This window comes from Microplitis demolitor, chromosome 2 (genome assembly GCF_026212275.2).
Source record: "Microplitis demolitor isolate Queensland-Clemson2020A chromosome 2, iyMicDemo2.1a, whole genome shotgun sequence".
Lineage (NCBI taxonomy): Eukaryota > Metazoa > Arthropoda > Insecta > Hymenoptera > Braconidae > Microplitis > Microplitis demolitor.
The window spans coordinates 15462831-15484171 of NC_068546.1; the positions used below are offsets into that span (position 1 = coordinate 15462831).

At 31.8% G+C, this 21341-nt stretch overlaps 1 protein-coding gene across 1 annotated transcript in view; it reads right to left on the reverse strand.

The window, feature by feature from the left end:
- Positions 1 to 21341, reverse strand: part of LOC103579904 (uncharacterized) — a 442473-nt gene that overhangs the window by 103516 nt on the left and 317616 nt on the right. Inside the window, exon 3 of the mRNA XM_053737114.1 lies at positions 8526 to 8678. Within this exon, the coding sequence (XP_053593089.1) occupies positions 8526 to 8678 (153 nt within the window). The remainder of the gene's footprint in view (positions 1 to 8525; positions 8679 to 21341) is intronic.

Genomic DNA, 21341 nt, shown 5'->3' on the forward strand with positions numbered 1-21341 from the left:
CGTCCTCCAAAATATTTAAATATATAAAATTAAATTGTAAAAACGAGTTGGAGTGAACAAAAAATAATGTAAAAGTTTACGATCGTGCAAAGATAAAAAATGAAATTATTCACAGTCAAAATTATTCAAAAAAAAGAGTCAAGAAAAGAAACAGCCATACTGTAATTTTGAAAAATGGTAAAATTTTCGAAATTGAAGTATTCACGACTTTAACTGACCCACAACCGAATTTAATTACGACATTAGCTATAGGAAGATATTATAAAAATAAAAATAAGGAACTAATTAAAAATCGACAGCTTGATCATCTGGTATCATTGGCAAAAAAGGGGTCGCCACCAGCGCTTGATTCTAACGTAACATGCATTTTAAGCTTCTTATTATTTTATCAATATTCGCATTAAGTGATAACATTTAAATTATTGTTTTGTGTAAATTAAAAAACCCCAGTGTTGAGAAGTGCCTTAAAATAATAGTAGCCCTTATATACAGTTTAGTTTTTTTACACGGAATTATTTTCTATGCTGAGTTTTATCTAGCAGGTTAGTTTTGCCTAGCTCTCTGTCTTGGCTTATTGCCCTGCAGTTCTCTCTCTTCAATGACACCCAGTGGCATCTTTGGAGTCTGGACGGATTCAACTACTTTAGCAAGGGATAACTCAGCCGGTCACGAAGAAAGCTCCTCTGAGTCAGCATTGTCACCTGTTATCACTAAAACCAGCAACAGAGGCAGGCATTCGAACTTACAAAGGCTCTTGTCTAACAAATCTGACTCTGGCCAATCTATATTAAACTTTTTGGAAACAAAAAGGAAAAGGGATCCTGAAGAGCTAAATAAGGATACTGAAAGTCCGGGAACTAAAAAAACTAATCTTTTATTTGTTACCCCTGCTCTTCCTGGAACTGACAATTTTTGCGACGCTGACATGGAAAAAATTTTGCAGTAACTCACGGAGATGAGGCAGGACCAGGTCCGAAAACATGCGGAACTTACGACGCGAATGGAAGAGAACTTCAAAAAAATTCGACAGCTTTTGAAGAGTTCGAGAAGAAGTTTGAAGTCCTAAGTAAAGAACTAAAGGACACGCAAATTGGCTTTGGTAATCGTATTTCTGTGCTAGAGCAGAACACTGTTAAAGTCTCTGATATTGAGAATATCAAAAGGTCAATTGCTTCCAGTATTCCAGTTGACTTTCCTCAGGCAAACCAGCTGAAACTCCTCTCTAACAGACTTGAATCGCTTGAAAGAGAGAACAGAAAAACGAAGATTACAATCACAGGACTTTTTTTCAAGTCTAAAAATCACTACGAAGAGACCAAGCAATTCCTAAAAGAAAAATTTGGAGTTATGAGTTTCAATGTTTCCATTAAACAGTACAACAAACGAGTAATCGTCGATCTATTCAACCCGTCTCTGAAAGCGGATATTCTAAAAATGAAAAAAGCCAAGTTAATTGGTGCAAAAATCTTTATTGACTCGGATCGCACTCCTAAAGAACGAACTATAGATTGGAATATTAGACAATTCATTAAAAATAACTTCCAGCAGAGCAGTAAGATTACCAGAAAAGGAAATAGAGTTGTAATTGATAATCTAGAATACACATGGAGTGATGAGGAAAGCTCTTTGGTATTACAGCACCGAGGAGTTCCCCCTGGTCGTCATAACATTAACCAAGACAAGATTACTCGATAGCTAGAACCTCACCCTGCAGGAACAATAGATATCACTTTCTGGAACTTGCACGGCCTTGGAAATCTCAAAGGATGCTCGATGATCAATTTTTCCGATATATTAGCTACCTGCGAAACTTGGTGCACCTGCCCTCCAACTACGCCTTCTACCTTGCTATCAAACTATAATATTTTCTGGGCTAATGCTCTCAGGGAATATGCTATAGGTCACGCTAGCGGTGGTTTACTTACAGCGATTAGCAAAGAATACGCCTCAACAGTACTGGATATTTCTCCCTGGTGGATTTTTAACAAAGTATCCGTTGGATTGACGATTTTGATTATTGGGTCAGTTTACTTCCGCAAATGCTTAAATATAAATTATCTCCTGGATTTATTGCAGGACACAATTGATGAGATTAAAGTTGCTCATATTTATGATGCCTTCATACTTGGAGGCGATACAAATGCAAAAGTTGGTTCACTAAACCCTTGGCCGGAAAAAGTTTTCATGGGCTCCGTTCTCCAAGACTCAATGACAAGCACCGATGAATCCATCTGTGATAGGGGCCGTCGACTCATGGATTTTATGCTGGAAAATGATTTTGTGCTACTAAATGGCAGGATACCTAGTGACGCACCGGTGCAATCTACTTTTGATAGTGCCGGGACCTCTATCATCGACTCAGTATGGATCATTTTGAATGCATTACACCGTGTAGTGGACCTAGAGGTCGTTTTAGAACCATCCTCATCAGATCATAGGCCTGTAAACTTGAAAATTGTAGTGGAGGTTGAAAATATTGAAACATGCACTAGCGAGAAGCCACTTACATTCTCACCTAGGATTGAGTGGTCTAACAATGCAAAGGATGAATTTAGGTACCACCTGGGCAATTGTACTTCCTTCCTCAACTCATCTGATCTGGATTCTTAGTACAGTTTAACACATTCAGCTATATATTCTGCAGCCGATAATGCCAACTGAATAATGCTAAGGAGCAGCTCTGGAAAGTTTTTTCCTTCTGGTGAAAGTCCCTGATTTGATTTTGAGTGTAAACTAGCCAAGAGAGAGTACCGCAAATCCCTCAGAAATTGCAGAAAAGAAAAGTACAGTCAATCTGCCCGAAATGAAGCTGCTAAATATAAGAAAAAATATAGTGATACCTGTCTTCTAAAACAAAAAGACTACAACAAACAAATTAAAAACGCCTTCAATGCAGTCTCGATACCCGCAAATTTCTGGTCAGTAATCAGAAAACTAACTGGATGGCGAAATTACATATGTAGAACTTGGGGCAGTATTATCATCTCTTAAAGCTGGTAAAGCTGCAGGTCCTGATCTATTACCCAACGAAGTCTACAAAAATCTAACTCCACACTGGAAGGCTAATCTTAGATGCTTATTTAATAATGTGCTGATTGAAGAGCAACATGTACATGAATGTGTATGCTTTTCTAAAATAAAATAATGTAAATTTTCAATTAAATTTTAGGAACTATGAATCGATGTTTCTATCAAGTGACATTCAAAAGTTTTATCCCAAAATTGAATGCATACACATCATATGTAGAGTCATGTGGGGCAAATGTACGCAGTGGGTAAGAGTGCACAATCTCATCTATTTGGGACTCAAATGAATGAGTTTGTGCACTCTTACCCACTGCGCATACTTGCCCCACGCGACGTTACCCAGATAGCAAAATGACGTCTTGATGAATTCTGAATGAGTTCCTATTTATGATTTGAACGTCTCATCAACATCTTAAAAAAGTCTTCAAGAAGTTCTCAAGACCTCAAATGAGCCACCTAGCGGATCAGTAAGACGTCTTCCAAAAGAGTTCTCAAAGAATTTGTCACGATATTTAAATATCGCGGCAGTCTCACATCAGGTCGGTGAGCAACAGACGGCAGCACACGCTGCTCACACGTCTCTTCATACATAATTATTATGATTATTTTGTTTACATGTATAATTTTATTTTAATTATTACTTTATTTTATTAACTCGATTTCTTATGCATAAGTTGTGTTGTAGTCAGGAAAATTCACTGATTAATACACGCATATAGTTGGATTATTAGGATGCTGGGAGAGTAGTCATACGTTTATTTATATGCTTGTAAGTATTATAGTTGGTCGGCGCATGCGCGTCAACGCAACAGTTGGCTTCGTTAAGTTTATTAAATTATATATAAATTACGGGTTGTTACGCATAAATCATTGGTTGATTTGGCATCTAATGGCACTTCTAATTAATTATGCGGGAAGCAAGTGGACATTTAGCATTGGGAACAAGTGAAATTACACAGTTAACATCCCATACGTTGGTGGGGGTACTAGTTGAATATTAGCATGAGACGGGTATAAAACTCCATTGGTTAAATTAAGAGAGGAATATAAAGATGGCGCCGGCCGAGGTGCCGGTATGAAATTCACGTGCTGCCATGATCAGACGTGGAAAAACAATTGTGAGAGCAGGGTGTGTGCCTGTTGTTTAATAAGCTATCATAGCATATATTTTCGATACGCCGTTTGTGTTTCGGCTAAATATATATAAAGTTTCATAAGAGCGCCAGTTGTTTTATCAATATTTGCAATAATTGCTACTGGTTGAGTTTTGTTGATACCATGGAGCCCATCCGCATTTTATATTACAATGATGACTGTAAGTACCGTTGGTAAATTCATTGGCGTGTAACTTTGCTTTCCCGCGTTGGTGGCCATTTGCAATCGCGTGAGAGTGAGGGAGATAGCGACTCTCCAGTATTAGTATAAATTTACAAGCATGTGATAAAATGAATGGTTATAGAACCCAGTGGATGATAACGTACAAAAAAAAAAAAAGAAAAATCTAATTCTTATTGTTTATTAATGCCAAATATTCATTTGGAAATATTTCGGTATTATTATTAGTTCACGTTTCTGAATAGTGTTTTTTGTTGATACCCCATAATATGCGATTGGGTTGGTAGTTATTGATGAATCAGTGACATCATTATTGGTATCTAATTTATATGCGACGTTAATCACCAAATTATCATTTATTTTGAAGGATCTTTATGATCACTTATCATTAATTTAAACTAAATACTGAGATAATTATACTTTGCCAGCGTCTATTATTATTTTGTTTAAAGATTATCACGTGTGAGTGATACAGGAAGTCACGAATATTTTTTTATATAATTATTACTGATTATAGATAATTACTGTTGTGATTATATGAGTGTTGTGAATACCGCGAAAATTCACCATTGGAAATTTCTCAGAATTATTTATGGGAAATATCTAAGAATTATTTTGAGATTATTTATTTTATATTTTCTATGATCACATGCGAGTGATATAATCATTTATAATTACTGAGGTATTATTTGAGATTATTATTTAATTATATTTTTTTTTTGCTATTACGTGCGAGTGCTACTTGCAGTACATCATTCTGCGGTTAATACTTATTATTGATTCATTATTATTATTTTTTATAATTTGTATACGCATAAAATTATTATTTTTTGTAAGTGAACCATTATTATGTTTTTTTTTATATTCGATATTGTTTATCTAATTTTGCGATACAATTGGTGAATTAATGTGTTATTAAATTATAATTAAAAGCAAATGGTCAGCAACCCGGTATTATTTAATTTTATTATTTTAATTATTGCTATCTTTTTCTTGCTATCCTATTCCTAAATCTGAAAATTGCTATCCTGTATTTATTTTTATTTTCACTTTCATTTTTCTCCGTTGTCTTTTATTTTTTTCTTTTCCGAATTTGTTCATGGGCACACGAACTGGCGCCCAACTAGGATTGTCTAACCCAGTCTGAGCAGAACTGAGTGTCCAGGGAGATTCGGAACATCTTCAAGTGGGACTTTTGTCCTTGTTAGTCTTTTATTCTTTTTTAACTTCCCGCTAAGAAAATCGACGATTTTCAAAAATTTCGGGAAGTTATTGTTTTCACCCCGATTTTCGAAAATCGAGTTTTCATCAGATGTCGACGTTTTAAGGTCCTAGGAAGCTATTCTGACTATTTTCAGAATGATGTCCGAGTGTGTGTGTGTGGGTGTGGGTGTGTGTGTGTGTGTGTGTGTGTGTGTGTGTGTGTGTGTGTATGTATGTATGGAAACTCTTTGTAACTTTTGAACTAATGAATCGATTTGGATGGTTGAGGTGGCAATCGAAAGAGCTTGTTGGCCTTCAACTTTTCTAAAAATTTCAAATTATTTGATCGAATAGACTCGAAAATATTGGCGAATTACGAAAAAAAAAAAATTTTTTTTTTAGTTTTTTATTGATTTCTCAAAAACCACTTATACGATCGACTTCAAAATCTAATCAGCTCTAGTACTCAATAAAACGCGTCGATTGCCACCTCAAACATCAAAATCGGATAATTCGTTCGAGAGTTATCGCGGGAGAAAGAAATGGTGAAAAACGGTTTTTTCTAAATATTTTCGAAACGACTGACGCGATCGATTTCAAATTTTAATCAGCTCTAGAATTCAATAAAACGCGCCGATTGCCATGTCAACTATCAAAATCGATTAATTAGTTCAAAAGATATCGGCGTTGAAATGTTAAAAAAATAACATTTTATGTTATTTTTTCCGGATAAATCATAATATGACGCACTAAAATGTGCCTGACATCATACCAACTCATCTTTTTTATGGTTTTTTTTGATCATATAATGTCATTGAACTTGGTTTTTAGTTTAAATCATATTATCAACAAAAAAATCGATAAAACGTAATTTTTAATATTTTTATCGGATATTTCATATTTTATTGTTTCTTACATGATTCAAAATTTATTTAAATCTTGATTTTGATCCCCGACATTGATTTCTGCCTCAATACACTTATTTTACTGAACAAAATCAGGAACTAAATTTTAAAAACCGCTTCATTGATGATTTTCGATTCTTAAATTTTCAAACTTCAGCATAACAGGTAACTTGTTAGAGCTTGAAAAGACCATAAAAAAACAATTGCATGTGATAGCATTTTCGAGCTCGAAGAGCTTGAAAATATATCTACACTAATGTTTTCGAGCTCTTTGAGGTCGAAGACAGCGGGAAGTTTTGGGGCTGGCCCACAGGGTCAACCGACAGACCGATTTTTTTTTTCAGTTTTTACCAACGGAGAGCCATAACGGCTATTGAGCGTCAACTACACTCTGTCGTGGGACGCGTGAAATAGAGGAGAACGCTATAAATTCTTTTTTCTGACTTCGTAAATAAGACTTCATTATGAATTTACCATGACTTCATTAAGGAGCTCCTAATTTTGACTTTATAAAGAAGTTGAAAAAAGAATACATTTAGACGTCAAAAAACTGACGTCTTATTTATGGAGTCTTCGAGAACTCTTAATTAAGAGATCTTAAAAATGACACTTTTAAGAAGTCATCATAAGACTTCTTGATGACTCCTTCAAAAAGATGTCGTAAAGCAATCATTCCGACTTGAATGCGGTCTGGGTATGTGTCTTGCAAGTTCATGCTTTGAGAATTAAACTTGCCTTTGTACTAAGCTCAATAGTTTCGTTATTTTTATCTTTTAAGAATTTTAATCATTTATTAGATTACAATAAGTTTAAATATGTGAGGTTAAAACGCCCTATCAATATTCAGTATTTTTATGCACTCTAAATTTTCAAGAATTTTGATTAAAATTATTCGTATGAATAATTTGAATATTCATTTTACGTGGATTTTCTTTATATTTTTTATATAAATAAAATGTATATTGGATATATGCGCACTATATTCTACTGCATATATTTCTCATACATAATTAGTACATTTTTATTATATATCAAGATTAACATGAGAAACATAAATTTAATAAATTTTTTTTTATTATTATTCTATTGAAAATATATTTTATATATACGAAAAACGGCCAAAAGTATTGTATTGAAATTATATTTTGTTTGTATTTAAATTATATTTGAGTATATTTCTTGTATATTTTTTATATTATTTTTTATTGCCCTCATTTATTTTCTCATAAATCGCTCGACCGATTTATTCTTAAATTTGATCGAATTTAAGTCTCAATAAGCAGAATACGTGCGAATTGGTTTCTTTGTTCCACGAGTAACGTCAGGTACAAATTACTTTTTTTCAGTGGAATATATATTTTTTTGGCTTAATTGTTTTTTGAACTCACGCAGACATTTCTCGGAAAATCCTAGAATAGTTTTCTAGGACCTAGAAACGTTGACATCCGACAAAAACTCAATTTTAGAAATTCGGGATGAAAATAGTTACTTCCCAAATTATTGAAAATTTGCAATTTTTTTAACGGGAAGTCAAAAATTGATTGTTTTTTAAAAAATTTATTCGTTTCTATACAGCCAAAATTTTTCTTCTGCACAAATATGACTCGCAAATTATGCGTTGCACATTTCTAAAGAATTCGATAATGCTATAAAGCAAGAAAGTATAAAGAATACGCAAAATGACGTACGGAAATAATTTGAAACACCTCTTTCAAAAACTATCCCAAGTTTTATTGAAATATTCCAATTTGTTTTCGTTTGTTTGGTAAACTTGAAAAGATTGATCTTTCCCAGAACAATAATTTTCGAAGCTGTAAGAGTAACATAGACGATTTTTTTCAAAGGTATTGTGAAGTTGGGTTTTTAATTAGTATTGGAATTAGACAAGTCTATGATTTGAGTGATCCAGCTAAGATAGATCCTTAAAAACATCCATACAGATATTATGGTACACAAAGAACAATAATAATTCGTATGTGTCATGATAAATATAATTAGATTGAGTTATGTGCATTCTTATTTTATATAGCAGTCATCATAAGCTTTAATTATTACCCTGTTTCTTTTCATCCACCTTCGATGAGCTTCACACTGTTTCGTCTTGTAGCCTTCTTCTTTTGAATCATGAGGTGGTGGTGAAGGCAAGAAAAGTGGTGATGGTTGACTGCAGCTTTGCCATGCCACTTTTCCTTGTCCCTGGCCTCCAAACTATAAGAATCGAAAAATTATTCTATTAGTTACATCATTTTTCGTGATAATGTTAAAAAGTGCCATTCAGCACCCAAAATGGAAGTAGATTTCTAATTCTTTCTTTATTTTGAAGTTCTCCGATAACAATAAAGTATAAATTAATTTTTTATTGACATTTTTAATAAATTCCGAAGTCAAAAACCACCAAAGATAGAGCAATGAAATTTTAACCATAATACAGAAATCGATCATGTAACTTTAAACCTTTATTACAATTTGAAAAAAAGTTCTAAAACATAAAGAAAAGAAAGGAAAATATAGCTTATGTTCTTAGCTTTGACGATCTTTATGCATAATAAAAATCGAAGTTTCCGTTAAAAACATATTAAAGAAAAAAACCACCGAAGCAACATTTTTCATTAGATTGAAAACTTTAAATTGCCAGGATTTCCCAAATACTCAACCGATCTTTTAAATTTTTAAACTTGATCAATATAAGTGCCTGAAGATTCAGTATACAAAATTTTTATTATTCGTCGAAAACTTTCAAAGGCATATAATAATAAGTTAATGACATTTTTACCATAACGCAAGGGTCAGTCAAGTAACTTTGAACCCTTATTGAAATTGAAAAAGTTATCATAAAAAAAAAAAAAATATGAAAAAAGGAAAATATAGCTTATTCTATCAGCACTCACGTGAGCTTTCCCGTAATCTGTACTCTCGTGATGAGAGATTTGCTCACGCTCTATACGCATGCGTCTAACATCTCGCGCGCTTTGGCGCACTTGTAACGGAGGATAAGTGTAAATGTTACGAAGTATACCGAGTGTGGCCGGACAGCTATTCACGTACGAAGGCATATGAACTGGCCCGAACGATACGGAAAGTAAATTTTTTTTTTGTTATACCTATAATCCCGTGATTAGAAGAATGCTCACTATTCCCGAAGTGCATGAGAAAAATATTTTTTTATGAATTATATATATTATTCAGGTATTTCAAAACTTCATAATTTAAAAATAGATGAAATTACATGAAGGTAAAAAAAATTTCATCTGCCCTTTCCATTTGAAAAAAAAAAAAAAAAAAAAAAAAAAACATTGTTTTAAATTTTAGGTCACAAACTGATCAACAGATTTTCATCCACGATAAATGTTTTTGGAGGAAATTGAACGCCCTACAAAAAAAGTTTCATATCATTTTTCGATAAATCTCATTGTTTAAAAGTTATTTAAACATCAAGTCAAATTTATAGTAAATTTTGAGATTTTTTTCACTTTATCAGCAAAACTATCAGTATTATCAAAAAATGGCAGTAGAATTTGTTGTAGATAATTTTATTTCTTACAAATTATTACCAATAAAGTTTTTCGAAATTCCGCATTGTTCACAAGTTATTTACATTTCAATGTCAAGCTCTTAATATCAATTAGAAATCTATTTTTTTAAGAGCTTGACATTGAAAGGAAAATAATGTTGATCATACTGCAGCGTTATAAACATACATACAACATTTATACATTAATTATCCGTACACACATACATACACAACTCTCACTATAGCACATACTAATTGTAGTGTCATCCTTTAGTTCAGTTGTTTATAATAAAGCTTATTGTGCAGACGTGCCTTGTACGTTACAACTAACTCTTATCTTTTCACCACGTATAACCATCCATATTCCTTGCAGTGATCCAACAACAAATAACGTGTGAACAATGTGGAATTTTGAAAAACTTTATTCGTAAAAATTTGTAAGGAATAAAATTATCTACAAGAAGTTCCAATGACATTTTTCGATAAGACTGATAGTTTCGCCGGAAAAGTAAAAAAATCTCAAAATTTACTATAAATTTGACTTGAAGCGTAAATAACTTTTGAACCATGGGATTTATCAAAAAATGATAAGAAACTTTTTTTGTAGAACGTTCAATTTCCTACAAAAATAAATATTGTGCATGAAAATCCGTTGATTAGTTTGTGATCTAGAAAATTCGAAAAAAGAAAATTTTTTTTTCCCGTGTTATTGAAATGAAAAATAGAAAAATGAATTGAGGCAAACCTTAATATCATTATTAAAAGTCCGGATTAATACTCGAATTTTTATTTTTAGTTATACTTTCAATTTTTGGATACCATAAAAAAAAAACTTGTTTTTTTTTTTAAACACCCTAATACACGAAGAAAAAAAAACAGTAACCATTGCTACGCCGAAGACTAATGCGGTCAGTATAATATACAAAATAACAAAATTTCTTGCAAAACCGTAAGAATTACTCTAACGGCAGCAAGGGTTACTGTCTCCGACTGCAGTCAGTAGTATTGAGCACATTACGGGGATAGCAGTAGTAGTTACTCTACAAACATCAATTGTTTACCTCTTGGAAAGTAACTATCACTTTTTATACTCGTCTCTTTGCGGTACAACAAAGTTATGAGTAGTTGATACTTCACTTTTGTGACTAATGCCGGGCGCAGTAACCAGTGATCTCTCAATCCAGAATCACAATCGCACCGCGCAGGCTTCACAGTCGCACAGCGCATGCTTTACCAAAAAGTATTATGAAATTAATTCAAAAAGTTGTAGAAAGTGTAAAGATATTTTGCAAAAATAACAAATATATCACATACTTATAAGTACCCGAGAAAAAATGTTTATACATAATCATATATAATTATATATAACTATATATAATCATATGTAATTATATATAATTATATACAATTATATATGGATATATATAAGATTATATATAATCATATATTATTATATATAATACTATTCCGAAAAATTTTTGGTAAATATTGAGACAATATGAATTGTCTTCGTCGTCCTTAGCCTTGCGGTTCCCATTTTTCCCCGTCTCGTTGCTGTATGAAACTACACAAGTCATAGTGCCGTGGTCACATGACTAATTATTACGTCGACGCATCTCTGTAAGGGTGCAGTGGGGACAGAGTCCCGAGGCTAGTCTTACACCCAAATTCATCGGTCAATCACTTCGATCCTGGATCAACTAGCGCTCAGACGTGTAATCTAGTATTAATTTGCGTTACTTACATTATAATATTCTCTATTAATATTCCTAGCAATTAACTTGCAATATTATTTGATTAATTCTTATAAATTGTTATAATTATTCTAAATCAAGTTTTCATAAAGTAAATCATATCGTACGTTACCGACAATTCACTCGCGATATAAAATATTTTAAAACTAAGCGATAAATTCTGTGTAAAAACTGCGCCATTCCACGTGGAAGAGTATTGTATATCCGGCATCTACGAGCACATTCTATATATTGTTAATTGCGAAGCGTTTATTGTAATAACTGAATTTTATTACAATTGGCAATAAAACTTGCATTTTTTCTAATTAATTCCTTTCACTCTATCTCTCACTCATATTAATTATTATCCTATATTACTGGTAAGAATGATTAAATAATTTATAAAATAACATTATTAATTAAGTAAGAATTGATAAGTCTATTAATTATAAGAAATCTGTCGATCAATAATAAGCCGTGCGGTAAGCTAGTGAATTTTTCATACGTTGCCGAGTTTGAATAAGTGCGGGTCTTTGCTTTGCAAGAACCCCAGCCTACTGCTCTGTCCAAGTAAAATAAAATTTGTTATAGGCCAGCCTAAGCCAGGATTCAACCAGCGAATTCTCGTGGCTGCTGGTAAAATCGCGAAGATAAAAAGCGATTTGTCTCAACTGGCGCTCGAACAGGGACTTTGCAGTATTTCAAACGGGCAACAGAAAATTTCGTTAATTTTTCTCACGGCTCTTCGTTAATTTTTCTCATGATTTTCAGAAAATGACTTTAAAGTTTAAAAACTCAAAAATAACGCAAAAAAATTTTTCTAAAGAATTATTTGTATTTTTTTTTTGAAAGTACATGACACAACGAAACTTTTTTATTCTTTGAGTTTTTTTATTTAAAATATTTTTCAAAAAGTTATGAGCAAAAAATCATGAAAAGAGCGGTTTTTGGGAAATTTCATTTCTTTTGAACCAGTGATAAAAAAAAATCTCAAAATTCAGAAGGATGAGTTTTTTGATGAGTACTAAAAAATATAAAAAAATGACGGAACTTAAAAATTAAAATTCTTAAAACTGTCCGATTTGGCGGCGAATGCCCCATACATATCAATATATAAATATATATAATACTATTCCGAGAAAATTTTTTTTATATGTAATCATATATAATTGAATATGATTATATATAATCTTATACATATATCCATTTAGAATTGTGTATAATTATTAGGGTGTAAAAAAAAAAAAAAAAAATTTTATGGTATTAAAAAATTGAAAGTATATCAAAAGATGAAAGTTGACTCCCCGGGTCAGAAAAATAACTTGATTTTGACTTTTTTAAATTATTTGACTTGCTTTTGACTTAAGTAACTTGATTTTTACTTGCTAAAAGAAGTTAAAATTACTTATTGCTAGTTCCTTTTTTGACTTAAAAAAACACGCCAAAAGTAAAGTAATACTGAGTTTTATTTTTTAGAGTACAATAATTACTTTTTCTAAAATTATTTCAATTATATTTAAAAATTTTAACAAATTATTATTCAAAAGTGTACAGGTTGAAATATTTAATAATTAATAAACACATAAATATAATTTTTTTGTAGTTATCAAATGGTTATTTAATTTTGTCACGGCTGATACGTTCAACTCGTATCCTTACAAGTCGTAAAAATATAAAAGAATTCTTTTTTATATATATATATATATATATTATTTTTCTCTTTTGAGAAGAAAAAGTACACGAGAAACCTATTTTTCTCAAGAACTATGGCGACATAGTCAGAAACAGTGAGACACAGGCAGCAACACAAAACGATGCGTTCCGAATAGACCTTCAGTCCTGTTTTTTTATATATATAATAATTAACATAGTGAACATCAGTAGTGTAGATCGCATAACGGTTCACCCTATACGTGAGAACCCAAAAACCTCATGCACTTAGACCTTTTTTTTTATGACGCCGACTTACTGACGCCAGAAAGTCATACCGGACAAAAATACCTATTTGAGCGTTGTTAACGCTTTACAATTAAGTCGCATTGTACTAATGGACCATGCGTATTTTATATCTTCTCTTTCTGGAAATTTCATCATTTTTACTTAACGTACTTTTGAAATTTATGTATCCGTTCCCATTTAACTAATCTAAGCATAGAAGCGGTGATATTCTTTGATTTTTCATCTTAAAATTATAGACCACCCAACTCATGCGCACCTGCATGTGATTCTTGGAAATTAGAGAAAGCTAATGGAAACCTCCAAATTTATGGATTCCTACACGGGCATGCTCAGCGACAGAGTGGCGCCAGCCTACTTAATAGTCAAAATCTGTTTCCCAGGGATCACACGTGTGCATGGGCCTAGAACTTTCGAGCGAGTCCGCGTCCTCTCATGTAGGAAACTGGTTACCACCACTTTTCATATGTGAGGATCATATAAAAAGACCATGGACTTTAGCTCATTAGTTCTTTTGGGAATCAAACTCTGAACCTCACCGAACTCCGGACACTTGACGGTGTTCGTGGCTAGAGGATTGATATCCCGATTGAGCATTCGGTCACGTGAGCCCAGATCATTGGATCGGTCCTTGATCGTCGTAAGCACTCGTATAATCGGTATATTAATTCCTACTAGCTTCAGAAGCATCATCAACGCGATATTAGCGTATAGCATCCGATCACGTGAGCCCAGATCGTACGATTGGTCCTTGATCGTTGTAAGTCGTGAACTAATATCAACCGTTTAGCACCGGTACAGCATTGATTATCTTCATCTTATTATAATCCATTTAATTTCATTCAGTTTATTATTTTTATATTGAAATATACCACGAGAAACGTGAAGAATCAAAGAATATTTTACCGCGATAAATGCGCGATTTTATAAATTTATATTACCGCGAAGACGCGAAGACTTTGAATACATTGAAATTATTTTACCGCGAAAGACGCGAAGACCTTCATTTTAATTTAACCTACAGAGATTTAAAACGCATAAACATTGAAGCTTATACAACCAGGTAGACTAAATAAATAAATAATTCGATAAATTAAAATCACATTAATTGACCGCGAGAACGCGTCGCGAATAAGTGTCCTGTGTAACTGCTGACAGTCTTGACACCTCACCAAAACCTGTTTAGGGTAAGTTTTTAAATATTGTAACCATTCTTTGGTATTTTTATTTTTATATACTCTGAAATAATTGTAACCCATATGCATGAAACATTTGCTTTTATATTTACTATTCTAAATATTGCCATTTGTAACCCTTTTGTATTTTGAGAATATTGATTCATTTAATAAATAAATACTCGTTAACATTAAACATTTGAAAACATTATTTAACAGACGATTTTACTTTAACAATGAGATACTAGCTTCACGAGGCTTTTCGGCAACCCACCTTCCTTTATCCCTTATTTTACTACCTGTCTAGCCGCTCAGACCGATAGTTCACAGTAGGGGGTACACAATCTTACGTTTACCGCTCGACGTTTGATTGTGAAATTAGATCAGTCACATAATAAATTGGAAATCGTTTTGGATTTTATCAATATTGTCTTCAACAATATTGTGTGGGCGTGAATTAATTATAAAATAGAATAAACTGAGCATTTGGTCACGTGAGCCCAGGTCATAGGATCGGTCCTTAATCAATGTAAGTACCTTTTTATTCACTATACTTTATACGAATATCGTACCTACGCCCATCACGATCTCCAATCGTGACAATTTATTAAAACTTCTTAAAATTATTTTGAAACAAAAAAAAATTTTTAATTAATCTGACAGTAATAATAGTTGAATTATGAATTCGAATGCATTAACGCTGATTATCTAATATATTTTTTAGTGAAACGAACTGTAAAAAAAGTAAATACGAGAATTTACCGATATTTATGTTTAATGGATTTAAAAAAATTCAGTTAAAATTTTTTTTATTTGTCATTATTGAGTAAAATTTTTCTGATTGGTTATTTTATTGTCTACATGATATTGCAACATTTATATAAATATATAATACATAGAAATTCCACAGTATTATATTATTGTACTAAACAAAAAAAAAAAAAAAAAAAAAAATTTTAACATTTCTACCGGAATAATTGACAAATTATTTATATAAAAAGTATATTTGATAAAAGTGCACATATATATCTTATGAAAAGAAAAATTTAACACACATAGAGGACAAAGAAAAATTATTAGTGGCGCCTATATTCAAACTCACCAATTGGGAACTGACACGGAGGCGTGGCCAAAAAAAAATAGTGGACGATGGGTTACACTTTCGAATACGTAACTCATGTTATAATAGGAGGTAAAAACCCAAAACAAGAAATTATATATGACGTAGAACGAAATTTATCTGTTGGTTATTTGATAATGTGTGAAATAAACCGCGAAAAAAGCGATAAAAATATGACCGTAGTTACCACGCTTTCCTTCCAAACGAGTCATATAAAAGAAAAATCCCATGAAATCAATGCTAAAGTATCTAAAAGTGAAAAAATAATTTCAATAACTTGTTCTTGTAATAAAATGTTTATCTCCTTAAAAGATAATAAAAATCATATTTTCAGTTTTTAATGTTTAGGTTAAACTTTACAAACGTACCTGGCAATATCTAATAATCGGCTTTTTCGAAATGTAAAGAGCAAGCATTTATCTGGGGAGTGATTTCATTTATTTTTTAATAACTTCTTCCTCGCTTCTGATTTATCAACTTTTTCAAAATTACCAAAATAATTTTCTAATAGCACTGAACTACCCCCAGCCTTCGGAAACTTATAGAAAACCACGTTTAAAATCTTATTTTCTTTACTCTGACAATCTCTAGGTATACAGCATACTCTACTTTTTGTCTTTTCATGTTCTATAAAAATTTGATAACGTTCTCTTCTATTTCACGCGTCCCACGACGGAGTGTGGTTGGCGCTCAATAGCCGTTATGGCTCTCCGTTGGTTGAAAAACTGAAAATAAAACCAATAACGAAACAAAATGTCCAACCTGGAGATATCCTGAATCTCCCTGGACCCGCAGCTCTGCTCAGGCTGGGTGAGACAACCAAGTTGGGCGCCAGTTCGTGTGCCCCACGAACAAAATTAACTCAAAATAAAATAACGGAGAAAAATGAAATGAAAATAAATATAAATGACAGGGTAACAGTTCAGATTTCAGGAAAAGGAAAGCAAGAAGAAGATAGCAGTACTTTAAATAAATAAAGTTAAATAACTACCGGGTTGATGACCATTTGTATTTAATTATCAATTAACCGACGCTAAACGACCAATTGTATTTTTCATAATTAATTCTTAATATTATTTACCGATAAATCAACCAATGATTTATTCATAAAACTAGTAGATTTATTTATAATAAATAAATCTACGGATGCCAACTGTTGCGTTGACGCGCATGCGCCAACCAATTCAAAATAATCATAAGCACATAAATGAAATGCGCAACTATTTTCCCCAGCGCTACAAAATCCAAATATATGCTCAAATTCATCAGTGAAATCTCCTGCTTCAAATACAATGTATACCTAAGAAACCAATAAAGTATAATAAACGCAATAATTAAATAAAATCTTACATGTAAACAAACAATAATTATAATGGCAATGTTGGATGAGACGTGTGAGCAGCGTGTGCTGCCCTCTGTTGCTCACCGACCTGATGCGAGACTGCCGCGATATCTAAATATCGTGACAACTTCAACTTCTATTTTAATATTTATTTCTTAATAATTTCTTGTAAAAAAATTATTTCTTGTGTACAGCATGCATTTAATGTATATTTACTCGACTTTTGTAACCCATCATTATGTTACATCCCAGCCTGCTCGTCAGATGTCTCTGACTATTTTTAAATATTAATTATTGAGAGACCAATCTGAGACCTAACTAATTAATTAAGATGCATATTGATAATTTAACAAGTGACATAATTAATAAGTCATCTTATATTATAGAAAGTAATTTAATATAATAATATACTATAATATAATAATAGAATTTAATATAATAATATAACGTAATATAATAATATAACATAATATAATAATATAAAATAATTGAATATAAAATAGTATAATATTATTTAGAATATTTAAAACATATTGATAAAATTATTTTTCTCTTAATATTTGTTATGTACAAGTAAACGCTGGCGCCTCGAGTAAATCCTCGAGACGTGCAGCTGCACAAACATCCATTTTGTTCTAAGATAACTTTTGTTCATAGATGAGTAACTCATTTGTTAATAACAAAAACGGAGAAAGCGTAAGAACGGAGAATGGATCATTCGAGAACATTGCTTATCACGATCCACCCCTCTATATCAAACGATGCGCGGGCCTGATGCCCACGCGCCTCGTATTGATAAGAGACTTACTCTAGTTTTTCTCGATCAAGAGAAACCAGTCTGAAATATAGAATCATCGAGAGCAGTCAGGCTCATTATTATATACTCAACTTCTTTCTCACACGTTTGAAGTTATTGTTAGGAGTACTTTAACAAATTGATAAATTGATTCAATTGTATATTTTCACATCATTCAAAATTATTCTTTTACAATTGAATAAATCGGATTGAGACAAAAAATAATATATATAATCAAACAACCAGTTTATTTCAACCACCAAATGGTGGCTTTTCAACCCATACTTGATAATTATTTACAATTATATGTAAGTTCTCATTACGTCCAATTCAAATCGACCGCTCAACTACGCCAACGCCAAAACATCAACCAGGATGTAACAATTAGTTTGATTTTTTACTACCAGATTGCGTGACCCTGTTTGTCAGTTCCCAATAGTGTTCGGTTTTATATACTGATACCTCAACCACACTGTGTGTTACTAAAATAAACGACACCATTATTATTGCTAGTCTTGGGCCTAATCCGTCACCATTGAGAGCGCTCAATTTAGTTCATAATCGAATGGCGAACTAGTTCACTCTATTAGTTCATTAGTTCTTTTTTTTAAATAATTTAATAAAAACAATAAATAGAGAAAAAAATATATTTATGATTATTGCAGGTTCTGTTTATTTATGGAACATAAAATTTTTTATTTAAATAAGAATGAAAAAATAAAAGAATTTATATTAATAATTAGTCAACAGCTGGTCTCGTTTCTAGTATAATGCGTAATTATATTACAATACTTAAAAAATGTTAATTATTACAATTAAAGTTGACATTTTTTTATAGCACATCAAATCTTTTACTTAAGTAAAAATGAAAAAATTAAATAAGTTGTATTAATCATTAGTCAACAGTTAGTCTCGTTGAGTAATGACCTAATATATAGATAATCTCTCGAAATATCAAGGCGCGCACAAAAAAAGTAAATAACACGGTTGGTCACATAGCGCCAGTGTCTAGTAAAACCGACGCTAAAAAAAATATAAAAAAAACTAAGAGCGAGATCATCGACGAACTAGTTCGCATAGTTCACCTAAAGGAGCGCTCTTCCGACCTAGGTCGTTCGCGAACTACACAAGACTAATTATTGCTACAGTGACTTCTTATTTAACGTGAAACCAAACTATTTACTAATAAAAATAAGTGATTTTATATTATTTTAATCAAAATAACAAACATGAGATACGCATTGATATACTGGATTGTTGAAAATAAATTTGATGCAATACCTACATCTGAAATCCCTTCAACAGCAATAATGGAGGGAGCTCTAACCTCCCTAACCTAGGTAGATAAAAAGACAAAACAATCATCCAAGCATTCCGTTCGCATTTTAGTTAAATATATCGTATATTTTGATATGGCCAAATAAGTATTTAATTGTGAGATAGTAATAATATTATTAAGCAATTAAATTGCGTGAAATAAGTGATTAATTCGGAGTAAAGAAATGATCCAATTTCTGCAAATAACGGTTAGTTGGGCCATGTGTTCAAGTATCACCAAATTTTCCGATACTCGTCAGAAATTTAATATCTTTACCACAAATATATCGATTATTTACCACAAATAAATTATATTTTCCAGTTAAATTATAAAATTATTTGAATCAACTGTCATATTTAATTGTACCAAATATATGTATTTGTCAGTAAGAAATATTCAAAAAAAGCCACGAAGAAATTGATTTATTTGGGACAAATATTTCTTTTCTTCGAGATGGGTAATGACGTATGATTTTCATTAGAGTTTTTATTAATTTCATGTAATCTTATACTATTTATAATTTTAGATATTTTAGCACATAGATTCCGAATCATCCTACTTAAACTCAGAAATTTACTCTGCTTTTCAATGTTTGTAATGATTCATTAAAATAATTATTTAAATAAAAGAAAAAATGTTGTAGTACGTAATGAGAATAATTAAAATTTAATATAATAAAATTGTGTAATTAAATAATGCAGCTAATGTACTTTACTTCAGAAGTTATAATTGATAAGCTTAATCGACTGTTAATAATTCAAATTGATAGTTAAAAATGTTTTTTTTTTTATAAATTTTATTATTTAATAAAGGAATTATATATTATTAAATTAATTACCACGTTTTTATTAACTCGCTTTCATGTATGTTTGTACGGGAGAAATTTTGTATTTGAGTTTCAAGTAACTTCCCGATGAGCTAGAGACTTGAAATTTGGAATGTAGCTCAGAATCAAATGACAATGCAAGAAAATGAAAAAAAAAAAAAAAACAAAGAAAAAAGAAGGAGAAGCAGTAGAGAATGAAGAAAAAAACAAAAAAAAAAATCGGTCTGTCGGTTGACCCTGCGAGCCAGCCTCAAAACTTCCCGCCTATTTCGAGCTCCTTAAGCTCAGAAAATTGTTGTAGATACATTTTCTCTTCGAGCTCGAAAATGCTTTTGTATGCCTTTATTTTCGAAAGAAAACGTTTTTTACGATTTTTTTTCAAACAATATCTCTCGAACGAATAAACCGATTAAGATGTTCAAGGCGACAATCGACATGTTTTATTGAGTTCTATAACTGATCAGATTTTTGAATTGATTCATCAAGTCGTTTTTGAAATACTTTCAAAATACTAAAAAAAAAAATTTGGAATTAATCGGGTCAGTCATTTCGAAAATATTTGGAAAAAACCATTTTTCACCATTTCTTTCTCCCACGATAACTCTCGAACGAATTATCCGATTTTGATGTTTGAGGTCGCAATCGAGGCGTTCTATTGAGTACTAGAGCTGATTAGATTTTGAAGTCGATCGTATGTCGTTTCTGAGAAATCAATAAAAAACTAAAAAAAAAATTTTTTTTTTTTCGTAATTCGCAAATATTTTCGAGTCTATTCGATCAAATGATCTGAAATTTTTAGGAAAGTTGACGGCCAACAAGCTCTTTCGATTGCCACCTCAACCATCCAAATCGATTTATTAGTTAAAAAGTTACAAAGAGTTTACATACACACACACACACACACACACACACACACACACACACACACACACATACACACACTCGAACATCATTCTGAAAATAGTCAGAATAGCTTCCTAGGACCTCAAAATGTCGACATCTGATGAAAACTCGATTTTCAAAAATCGGGGTGAAAACAATAACTTCCCGAAATTTTTGAAAATCGTCGATTTTCTTAGCGGGAAGTTAAAAAA